A 12,441-nucleotide genomic window follows, 5' to 3' on the forward strand; every position below is an offset into this window, starting at 1 on the left:
TTTTTTTAGCCCTTTTATTTTCCCCCTCCCCCCCCCCCCCCCCATGCTTGATCTCTTTCTTGGTTTTTGCCTTTCTTTTGCCTCATCTGCCAAGTACATGTGAAATAGATGCTTTACTAATAAAAGTACCTGTAGCATCTAACTAATGAGAATTTGAGATCTGAAAGGAAAAGTTACATATTTGTTTCCCGGTAGCAAAATATAACAGACACCAAACAATGCACAGTGGAATGGGCATAAACCCAGCCCTTCAGTAAAATACATTTCTGTGTATACAAAGACAAAAAGACTGTGGAAAAGAAGAAAAAGTAACCAAATGCAAACAGAAATTTGAGTACTAAAAACAACCAGATAGATCATATGGAAACTGAAGTTGGCATTCACTTGATATCTCAGCTCCTGATGAACCCTGGTCATCTCATCAGCTCAGTAATTGCATGTCTTCAGGATCTGAGTTCTTGTGAAATTATGGAAGCATGTTTTTACAACTCTATCTCCTCCAGTTGACCATCCTAAAAGGAAAAATGTCAGGCCTCCAAATACATAGTAGACTTTTGCACAGAAAGCAAGCAAACATGCAACCTCCACTATATAAGCATACATTATATACCCAAGTGCAAACTCACTGGTGTATCACACACATACCTTGATGCTATTAATAGATCTATGAAGAGAACTGCTGAATGACCACAAGATGAGAGCCTGGAAACCCAGGACAAAATTAATTTTAATAGACTACAATAGTTCACCATCATCAACACAGAGTAAGGACATCTTCCCGATAGACCAGGGTGCCAAAACAGTACAATCTCAACTTGTAAGATATAGGTATGCCGGGGCAGATAGCAGGGGAGCCACAAGGGGCCCGATCTTTGTTGTGTAGTGCACCCCTGGCCCCTTCCCTGCCATCTGCCCCGAGGCACTTGTGTACCCGCCACCAGCAACAAGCCAGGCTTGGGCTCTGCAGATCTTGGTGCAGGAGCTTGCAGCCTCCCAGCAGCCTACTACAGCTGGCCAGGGCTCAGGGCAGGCCCCTGACACCCACCATGGAGCCCAGGCTGCTTGCAGCAGGTGGCCGGAAGATTGCAAGCCACTGCACTGAGGTCTGTGGAGCCCTGTCTTGGCTTGTTGCTGGTGGCAGGTGCACGCATACTTCCAGGCAGACAAAGGAAATTGTCAGGGACTTTATCTTTGGGTGAATGGTGGAGAAGGAGCTGAGGCTGCACTGCCACAACAAAGGCACACCTGCCAAGCAAAATGCCTTTGTATCCCATGCCTTGGCATATGTGCCAGGGGTTGCCAACCCCTGTGATAGACCATACTTCTTTCTATTGTTCCAGTTGTCATTGACATGAGTCTCTCTCCTCACAGACAGCCAAACTGGCTTGGAAAGTTGTACGACAAAAGCTACATAATGTATTTTACAGAATTAGGAGTTCACTTGATAAACCTCACCACAAAAAAATCCAAATGAAACTACTATCCATGAGACACTGCACACATACTGCTTCATCTTATACATTATTAGCGGCTGTGAAATCAAAATAAGTTGCTGCAACTCCTACAGCAGAATTATGGATATGTCATCATAGCCCTATGGCACACATCATCCAACCACATCTAGTCCAGATCATGCAGAAAATGCAGGACGGGCTAGGTATTGAAGCAGAGCAGGCAGGAAAGATTTTCATCTAATTGGGTACTTGAAGGTCCACAGTTTAACAAGTCAGAACCCTGAAGCAGGAACAATTTTATGCCTTTTACAACTGCACTTCCCTCAACTACTCTCTCTGCTTCTAGACGTAGATTTTTTTCCACCGAAACACCTCAGGGATGAGTAAGAAGGGATCAGACCACCTGTGAAGTTAGCCCTTTACACATATGAAGGGCTTTGGTGGCATACGGTCAAGTAACAAAAAGAAAAATTGCTTCAAAACAGCCATTATTGGGACTCCTGTCCCCCACCTCACCCAGAATATTTCCTCTCCAGAAAAAAAAACTAACGAAAGACCATTTCACATCTCATCCTGATTGAAACTGCTGGCCAACTATAAGCTTTTCAGCCACAGGGCAGAACAGAGGTTGGCCTTGGCTGTTGTGGAGTATTACCAAGGCAGTCCACCCGACAGATACCAACCGATAACAGACCAGGACAGATGCAAGTGTTTTATCAACAGCAGACTTCCTCTTATGTGATTCTCTAGTTTTCTCTCCTACATCTCACTTTGTGGCTGTTGGAGTTTTCCTCTGCCAAGCAGCTTCAAGATAGGGGACCATATCTAACAATCACTGGGAAAAAGACTGCTTTCCTTTTCTGGAAAGCTCACCAGTTCATTCTGCCCACTGGCAATGGTATTCAATGATTCCCAGACCACCTGTTTTTCCTCAGCTATAAGGAAACCATTTTGCTTTCAGATTTGTTCCTTTGCTCTTCTGCTGGGCACTCACCACAGTAAAAGACATTTGTTAAACCATGTCAGTCACACAGCTCACAAGATACCTCCTATGAGCTCTGGCGGCTGTTGAGAAGATGACTCTGCTTCTTCTATATCCAATAGTGGCTCATTTTAGTAACCACAGTCCTCCAAAGATCCTGTAGGTAGTGGTTGTATTCCATACAGCTGCTCCAGCAACAGGCTGGAACCCTAGCCTCATCATTTGATCCCTAGCCTCATCATCATTCTGTGGTCCGGGAAATATCAATTCAGTTAGGAGTCCCCAGTAGCCAGAAAACTTCTTCAGTAGCATAACAAGTTGTCTCTTCAGAACTTCCTGCAGCAAAAATTTCTGCCAAGGAGCTCCTCATCATTAGGAGCCAACCTAGTTGGCTTCTTGTCTCAGTTTGATCTTCCAAGTCAACACAGAGACAATGCTCCTGTTAAAACAATCCTAGGGCTTTTGTCTTTCTGCAAGTGGAAACTGAGAAGATTTGTTTCCCCAGGCCAGCCATTTCCTCATTTCCTGGAGAATGGATGACAACACAAATGACTCTTAAGATTTTGCTTCACGAAACACAATGTATATTCTCCTTCTCCATCTCAACTGCCAGCATAGAAAGCCCAACCCAAAAGCTAGACCCAAGAAGCTCTCCTTCTCTCAACTATAAAACAGTGATTTGCAACCAGAGTGTCTTGAGATCCTTTAAAGGGTGCGCCAGGGTGCTGTGAAGCATTAGTACTGTTAAAATGTGCAAACAACTATACATGATTCACAGAATAAACCCAGAGATTTCAAATAGGAATCCACAGTGTCAAAAACATTGTGACCTGTTGTGGTCTTTCTGAGTTCTTCGCAAGAGAAGAATTGCTCTCTTATTTTTCCATAGTCAAGAAACAAATGAAAGCTAAAAGCCAACATTTTCCAAGGGATGCCTCAAGTCTAGTTAAGAACTTATGCATGAAGAAAGCTATTCAGGAAAAGGCCAGTAAAGGTCAAGCATAAAATTCAGGGGCTATGTGTATACAAGTTTCTGGTTGTTACTCTAGAAATAGTTACGCCTGATGAAAAAAATAAAAGGTTAAGTGATCAAAATTGGTATAGCAAAAAAACCTGTTACACTGCTGTCTACATAGGGTTCCACTGGCCCCAATTTACTTGAACCACTGGTGACAATGGGATTTCTTTCTAAATTGTCTGGGAGACAAAAACTGAGCAAGCAGAATCAGGAAACCTATACATGCAAATTTAAAAGTGAAGCTGTTGATGAAGCTTCCATGAGGCATAATTCCTCCCATTTGGTTCTCTTTTCTTGGAGAGAAACCTTAAGAACACCTGGTATTGATGATAGTAAATAACTTCAAGGTAAGATATGGCTTGAGCCAAGGTATTTTTTGTTGTTGCTGTTTTAAAGAGTTCACTGTTAATCCACAGATTTGGAGGAAATGAACCAAACTGGTTTCTTCTCTTCCTGTCTCAAAAAGGTGTTCTTATCAGATTGTGATAAGAAACTGATAGAGATGCTAGATGTAAGTGTCTACATCTTTGTATATCCTCATGGAGGTGATGAGGCCAGTTGTACTGGCAATTAGGAGAACCAGAGGAAGTCACCATGATTAGTAACCCTACCTGTCTGTAAAGAGAGTAGATTAAGAGCCTAACATTTTAGGCTGCAGAGCTGAAAGAATGTCAACTGTAAGAACAGGAAGCACAGACTATAAATGAGAAAATGCAAAATTTGACCCCTAATAGTCTTTCTTCTGAGGCTCCCCATTCTGGCCTACCATATGATAGAAAATGCAAAGGTCTTTTAATTTTCAGTAAGACAGCACTTTGCTCTGGAGATGGGGAACAGGCAGGGAAAGAATGCTTAGAAATTCTCAGTTTAAAGAAATTGAGATTTCCGTCAAATCTGGAAGTGGTCTCACTAGGAATTTTGCCAAACAGGAAAAAGACAAACCCCAGTGATTAAGAAAGCTCCTGAAGCAGCAGAGCAGAGAAAACATATGACAGGAACAGCAAGCCTGGATATTCAGCAAAAAAATTATGGAGGGAGCATTTTTACTTTCTACCACATACACCAGTACGAATGATTCATTCAGCTCCAACTGCTGGGAGAGTTTCTTGAGTAATTTCTACTTTTCTAAATGGAAACTCAAGATATGTTCCAGGGACTCCTCATATTTCATGCTGATAGCATTCTACTCTGGAGGTCTATACTCAGCTCTCTTTGAAGGCAAAATTCCTGCAAAAATATCCACTAACAGCCTGAGGGAATAAGCTGGAACTGGTGCTAGGGGGATGAGGAAGGAAGGAGAGGAATTTTGACTGCTAGCCTTATTGAAACACTAAACCCTGTGGTCACTCCTAGAGAGAGATCTCAACCTCGTTCAGTATTAGTCAAATCAATCCAAACAAAGGCCTTTGCAAAATGATGTAGAAAAATGTTGAATTAAAAGGCAGAAAGCAGTAGGTACTGAAAACTGGTACAAGGCGTGGAAGTCATATCAGATTCATCTGGTTTGTTTACCTGTTTCCACTGAGGCATAGGAGCAAGGCGGCCTTGCTCTCGCTGTCTGTAGGATGGCTGGTTGAGAACACGTCCTTGGTAAGGCAGGACAGGCTGTCACATGCAGGTCATAAGGAAGGTGAGATGGATCATGGAGGAAGAAAAAAATAGCAGAAGAAACTCAAAGAAAGCCACAAAGGATTGGGAGACAAAATGAGACGCACACAGTTGGGAGGAAAAAAATGGAGTAGGGAAGAATTAGTTATCAAGTAAAATACAAAATATATGAAAAACAAACAAATGAAATATAAACAAAAATGGGGAATTTTAAGATTCCTTCAGCACCTTCCTTTTGTTTTCAGCGTTTTCCTTGTTCCGTGTGAACAGTACACAGTGCTTAGGAAACATGTGGGGGAATAAAATTAAAATGGACCAGAAGACCCCTTCCAGACCTAGATTCCTGTATGCAACTGTAGAACAGTTCCCATTAGTCACAGCTGAGACTGCAGCATAACAGACACACCCCTGCTAGATTTAAGTACTGGTAGTGGTCTAACTATGGCAGCACAGAGCTCAGTGCTGTTGTAGCTACACTGCTAGGAGTATCCACTCTAGGTAAATTAAAGATAGCTTGTGTATACTGAAACTACACAGAAATCACAGCAGTAACTACACTGTACACAAAGTCCAGATGGTGGCCTTAATATCCAGACAAAAGGCACCACAAGGAATAATACAGGAGATCTACCCTAGGCAAAAATCCCAGGTGCCTAAATACCATTAAGAATCTAACTTTTGTTCACAAGAGCAGATGTTTATAAACCATCCATAAATATATTCACGCTGGAAAACAGAAGAAGGTTCTTAAGTGTAAGAGCAGTAAGGCTCTGGAAGAGTTTTTCAGTCAGAATAGTGGGAGTAAAAAAATCTAAGCCATGTGTACCATAGAGATCAATGAGTTTGCAAAACAGGTTGTAACACTGTGCTTGTGGTAGCAGGAGGCTAAATTCAAAACAAAAGGTATACGCTTTTTGCCACTATACTCCTAATAATTAAGTACTATATTCTTTAAATCCCCAAGTCTCTTGGATTCCTATTCCCTGAAGTAGCATTTACCTTCACTTAACAAGAGCATACACTGAGGGAGAAATGCAAAATCTCACCATTGAGTCTATAACAGTGCATCTTTTTGCTACCCTCATTCCTACGACATTTCTCCACATCCTCCTGAAAACAAAGGGTTTCTACCATACCAGTACAGGTGAAAAAACTTGTTGGCTGAATTTTAGGTCTATAAGCATCAAACCATCTTCTACCTGTCTCCGTAGGCCTGTGGACTGCACAGGTGCATTCTCCTCAAATTTGGCCAGCAGCTGGGTTGCCATGGACTTCACTTTGTTCTGATTCCCAATGGAGGCATCAATTCTTCTCTCTGTCAGGGCACTCACAAGCGTGGGTCTCTCCTCTCGGTAGCTTCGTGGGACTTCCTCCTACCAAACCAGTAAAAACTAAAGTAAATGGAAGCTTTAACTTGCTTTTTTCATTTAAAAGGAGACTTCTGCAGTTCAACACCACAGCAGCCAAATCCATTAACCCACATTTCCAAATTCATGCTTTTCTTGTCCACTCATCATCCTCCTCCATTTACTTTCAACCTTGTTTAATACTACTGATGTTATTTTCTATTGAAATATCTATAGTTCAGAAGACTCACAAATCTGTTGGCATGACGCAGGGATGTCAAACTCATTTGCCAAGCAAGGATCTATCCCACAGGGCTTTTCACAGGCCAACAGCACTGGCAAATTCTGGCAGTCATAGGGGTTAATGCCACTGCTACTTGTCCTACTACCAAATTTCTGGCCCCGAGGAACAGATCCAGAGGTGGGTCTCTCACAGACCATGAGAAACCTCATGGGGCATATAACCTGCCTCCATGAGCCAGATGATTGACACCCCTGTCATAAAGCAATGAGCCATTCTTAAGCACTGAATTAGAACACCAAGTGGAAGCCTTCATCTCAGAAGTATCATCTATCTGGACATGCATACTCTAAGTATGGGTGTGTGCACATGTGTATTATACACACTCTCCCACTCCCTATATGTACACTAACATTGCCGTCGCTCCCAAGAAAATTCAAGCTCTAGTTTCAGTTTGAACAGAATTGCTGACACTATTGTACCTCTGTAGCCTAAAACCATGACATTCCTTACTGCCCTAACCAAGTCACGAAACTGTAAGAAAACAAAAGAAGGATCTGTTAAGAACATTACATTTATATTGCCTTATTTTTGTTTCTTAGAAGCCAGAATTATATTTGGTACAAATATGACAACTGTAAGCTCCTACTAGGATCAACTTCAATTCAGGAGATATCATATTAGATAAGGCTAGGTTTCCTGTTTCCACTCTATTGTGTACTTTTTCCTTGAGTATTTTGTCTACTTTTCTACTTACATCTTCTGACTGGCTGGTCTTTCTCCTCTTTCCTGCACCATCCAGTTCTTTCTCCTTTTTGTCCTACAAAAGAAAAAAGCATCCAGATACTTGTACAACTTTTTCTCTCTGGCCCACAGCAAGTCTTGTCAGTGCATTACACAAATATTTATATTAGAACAGGTCAATTCCCTATGCTTATTTTCCACCTGTAAACAAAAAGGGGTTCCCCTGCACTTACTAGTCTTCACTTAAGGAACCAAACCTTATCATCTGAAACTGTCCATCATGGAAATTCAGTTAGTTGGGAGAAGAACCAACAGGTGATGCTTTGGACTCAAGCTACCAGCCTCAAACCAACTCTCTTCCTAGGATGCTCACACTTTCTTTTCACACTCTGTCCAACCCAAAATTCCCAAGTCATGCTGAAATAGTTTCAATCAAGCATTTCATGGACTGACAATACACATTCTGTGTTTAGTGCTACAGCTACAGGGAAACCAATGACCTGTGGGATTATAGGGTGGGTGTACACACATACGCACGCACTTTTCAAGCACACATTTACAGCCTGGCAAGCACTAGTTATTTCAGGGTTACAGAGGGTAAGATATGGCTACCTTTGGCATGCGTTTCCGAGAGATACTCTGGCCCAGTTTGCTAAGAAAAGAGATTGGAGACTTTGTGCTGGCAATTAGTGCAGCTTTCTCTTCTGCATTCAGGTCCAGATTATCTATAAAGAAAAACAGGCGATATTACTAAACACAGAGGAAAACTGTATACAATTAGCAATAGCCACAAAATAGTCAAGGGATTCAACTCACTCGAACTCGATGCCTTTAAGTCTCTTAGAACTTCAAAATGAACCACTTTATGACCATTTGACAAAAGCACTCAGGATTGTCCGAGTATACTTTGATTACTTCCATATTTGTAGACGAGCATAATCAATGTTAGTAAAAAGAGTCATGAGCAGATGCACGCTGTATTTTACATTAATAAAAAGTGTGTATTTAAATAACACCAAACATTCTTCAATAAAGTTGTATACTTTAAATAAGGGTACGTCTGCAAAGCTGTCCAACTTCAAAATGGCTGTGGAGTACATCCCATGCAAGCCATAATAGTGTGAGCCAGGTGACCACCCTGACCCCTGCACCATTTGGCACAAGTGGACAGGCCCTGCCCCCTAATGCACACAGGCAGCCCCCACCATTGCTCCACTGCTCATGTGGACAGTCTCCTTCACTGCTCCGCTATGCTGGCAGTTCCCCAGACACCATGCATGCCATCACCACTACATCAGGCACCTGAGCAACCACTCCAATGTGTGCCTCCTCTTCCCCAACTCACCAGCTGCAGGCTCCCTCACTGCACTGCACTGCACTGCCAGCTCTCACACGCAGTGCCACCACCTGGGACAGGCACAGAAAACAGAAGCCAGAGGGAAGGGCTAGATCCCCCAGCTGCTTTTGCAGCCAGAGCAATAGGGAGCAGTGGCCAGGTAGCAACTCATGGGCTTCATATTAACCCCTTGAGGGCTGCATGAGGCCTGTCAGTTGGACAGCCTTGTATTGAGGGTTGATTCTGCTTTAGGTCCTCAGAATCCAGGAAAAAAGCTTCAACCATTATTTTTAGAATTTAATAGTGTGGTTAAGACTTGGGTTACGTGACTCCATGTTTTAATTCTAGTTCATAAAAATAAGATCCCTCAGACTCTCTTTCCATTAAACAGAAGTTAAATTGTTTGGACTTTGTGTACACCAGCAATTAAAATGCTGTCACACTTTCCAAAATTAACACCAGTACTACATGCTGACTGGCAAGCAGGATCATGCCAGCAATGAGGCATCAGCACTCAATAGCAACAAGGAAGGAGTGAAGTTGTTTATTAGTGCTAAATCAAAGTTCAGCACTGATGAAAGAAGCTGAATTAAAGTCTGGGTAGCCTTTCTGTCTCTGTTCCCTCTCTGTTTATTCAGGTAACAACACATGCCACCAGAAACAACAAGGTTGCTAACTTCACACACAGCAGTCTGCCGTCCACTTTCAGGAAGGAGGACAAAATGGACTGACATCTTAAATCCTTGTTCTGGCTCCTCATACTGCCAGGAGGGCACTTGTTAGCACGAACAGAATGGTGATTTTTTTAAATATGAACCCAATAAGCAACCAACACGAGCTCTTTCTAGGTGGAACACAAAGTAAGTTGAAGCAGACAACTTGTATACAGCAGCCATAACCAAAATCTAAATGATTTACTCTGAAGTGCCTCACCACTGGAAGGGATGGTATCCTTGAACATTTCATAGAACTGTGTGAGGTACATCACCATGGACAGTTTATCTGGATCCCCAACAGATGCCATTTCCTTTCCAGTCATGATAGGAGAAATTCCAAACTCCTTTTCAGCTATGTCGAATGCCAGCTGGTTATTCTTCTCCACATTGTGCTCATCCAGAGAATTGAAGTCTCTGCAAGGGGCAGGGAAAAAGACGACATGCATCAAGGTGCGTATGGTTTGTTTTGATAGGAAAGGCAGTGCTGTCCAGCTTTCACTAAGAAACTGTCAAGTACCCTTTTTTTCAACTGTCCTGTCATCGTGCTTTTTTTTTTTTTTTTTTAATTACAGTGCTGTTAATAGACAGCCTGCTAACTGGGTGTGCTAACCTCAGTACAGAGCATCTGATAGAGTAAGTTTCAGCCCACAAAAGCTTGTGCTACATATATATTTATCTACTTTTGTTAGTTTATAAGGTGCAAAACTACCCTCCCTTCTGCCTAACTTTAGTACACCAACAGAAATGTAACTACTAAGAGACAGGACAGAATAACTGCTTAGTTTGTTTTACACAATTCTCCATTAACATATCTTCACCATTTGACATGAGAGAATTTCTCTTTGATAATATCTCAGTAGGAACCTGAAGTCATTTTAGACCTTCATCATAATACCAGAGTTTTTGCTGGCACTTCCACCTTCCAAAGTTTTTCTTTTTGCAAATTATAGGATTTGGGCACATTTTTATTCTTGCAGCTTAACTGGGTAGTATCTACATAAAAGGGTATTGCACAAACCGTAGCAGTGTTAGATTCCCTACTGCATGTCAATTCAGATTAGAGAAGACCTTTTCTAGAACTGAAAAGCTACTTCAAATGGCTTAGCTAATAAGGCAGCTATGTAAAAAAAGGTTACAGCAGTAAGTCAACTATGAATTAAATTGACTAAATTCACTTAGGCTGGTAAAGAGCTGTTGGGTGATAATGTATTTCAGTCACTAACAATTTGGAATGATTTGATCAAATGTTCTAAAAGAGCAAGTGAAACTTTGCCCAATATTCAAACCATTACAGCCCTTTTCCCTTACAAGTGAATCATTCTACATTAGATTTTATTAAGTCTAATTTGAATTATTTCAGTTTATTTTCCCCACATACCACAATGTCATTGTTTTTTAACACCATCCTCCAAAATATTTGCAAATCTGCCCCTATATTGGTTGCAATTTCCTTGTTCTAGTAAAACAGTCAGTCACTTACATCAAGTCAGGACGGTATCTATGGATAATGGCACATAATGCTAGACCGCTCTTCCATGATATTGTGAGATCTGTTACATTCACACCGGAGTACCCATCAGTCTGTCTCTGGCACCAATTTAGCAATTTACTAGAGCGAGCTACTGACTCTGAAAGAAACATTATGATTTTAAAAGGTTGCGATTTATATTGCATCTTTCACCAAGTATATCACATGACATATATATTATAGGACTCTCAAACCCTGAGAAAGGATTTCTAGATGGGAACAGCAGCCTCCCTGTACCAGAGACAACTTACAAGAGATTATTTTATTTAGGGCAAGAAGTGATGAATGCCTTATCCTGTTTAGTGCAGGGGAAGGGCTTTATTCTGATGGAAAGTAATTACTCAAGCTGCAATTTGGGCAGTTCAACCTGGCTCTTCTGAAAAATCTCAGAAAATTTAAGATGGCTCCAAGATCTTGTTTTAAGTTTCATCCAAAAGACTTGCAGCAGCCTAATGTTCCCTGAAACCTGGATATCACATTTCAGATAGTGGAATTTCTAACTGCTTTCTGCAGCACTTCCATTTATCTTGAATACCTCCAGTCAATGTACTGACCTGTACCTGTCGTGCCTTGCCTACCTAAAAGATCTGACAAGATTACAGATCCAAGTGGCACTGGTGCAAGCCAAAAAACAAATATGCAGACTCTAAGTAATTGTACAACCATGGCAGGAAGGTACACTAATAAGACAGAAGACTCGAGTAAAGCCCTATTCCAAATATTGCTCAGTTAGTCAAAAAGACTACAGACATGGGAAGATTCAACAAACCCCTCTAGTGGTTAGACTAGACAACTATTTAAATTCTTAGTGCGGGGCACCCAATTCCTAAAACAGTGTGTGAGTCCAGTATCTAGTCAGCAAAAAGATGACATTTCATAACAGAGAAAGCTTGAGCATCTACAAAAATAAATTTTTTCTGCCATCATTTCTATATGCATTATAGAATGGGGGGCTTTGCTACCAAATCAAGAGCAGGCTGAATTTTCACAATCAAAGCAAGTTCTTCAAGATGGTAATCAGAAACTGTTCTTTAAAATTATGTATAAAAATCTGAAATTAAAGAATAGCAAGGAGAATTATTTTAGATTTAATTATAGTTGAAAATGTAACTGTTTGGAAAGCCAGCCTTTTGAAAAAATGGGGCACTTTTCAAGTGGAGGAGGACAATTCTACAGCCCCATTGCTGTACATGTTCTGCACTGTCTCACTTCTGAGGCGTACAAAGGAGAGAAAGAATGAACTGGACCTACCATTCCGGGATAGCTTTGGTGTCCTGGAGTTCACAAAATTCTCTATCTCCAAGTGAATGTCTTTCAAATCTCCCTTATTGTATAAGTGCCGCACCTATAAGTGTGTGAAGATTATGAATGCCCAACATATCAAGCAGCAAGAGAAGTCTATGTAAATAAGAGCTATACTCCTTGAAGACTAAATTCTCCTTCTTTATCAATGTTCAAACAGCAGAGA

The 12,441-nt window shown here is 41.3% G+C and overlaps 1 protein-coding gene across 4 annotated transcripts in view; it reads right to left on the reverse strand.

Moving 5' to 3' along the window:
• Window positions 1–12,441, reverse strand: part of MICAL3 (microtubule associated monooxygenase, calponin and LIM domain containing 3) — a 164,534-nt gene that overhangs the window by 123,037 nt on the left and 29,056 nt on the right. For 3 of the 4 annotated variants that reach the window (XM_019515564.1, XM_019515561.1, XM_019515562.1), the window contains exons 11-17: window positions 12,225–12,318; window positions 10,926–11,073; window positions 9,663–9,859; window positions 8,006–8,118; window positions 7,407–7,469; window positions 6,262–6,435; window positions 4,967–5,059 (exon numbers count right to left, since the gene is read on the reverse strand). In XM_019515564.1, the coding sequence (XP_019371109.1) occupies window positions 4,967–5,059; window positions 6,262–6,435; window positions 7,407–7,469; window positions 8,006–8,118; window positions 9,663–9,859; window positions 10,926–11,073; window positions 12,225–12,318 (882 nt within the window). Of the gene's footprint in view, window positions 1–2,794; window positions 2,962–4,966; window positions 5,060–6,261; window positions 6,436–7,406; window positions 7,470–8,005; window positions 8,119–9,662; window positions 9,860–10,925; window positions 11,074–12,224; window positions 12,319–12,441 lie in introns of those variants that run through there. The other variant, XM_019515563.1, reaches the window with a different exon arrangement.

This window comes from Gavialis gangeticus, unplaced genomic scaffold, assembly GCF_001723915.1.
Source record: "Gavialis gangeticus isolate Ggan-Ray unplaced genomic scaffold, GavGan_comp1, whole genome shotgun sequence".
Classification (NCBI taxonomy): domain Eukaryota; kingdom Metazoa; phylum Chordata; order Crocodylia; family Gavialidae; genus Gavialis; species Gavialis gangeticus.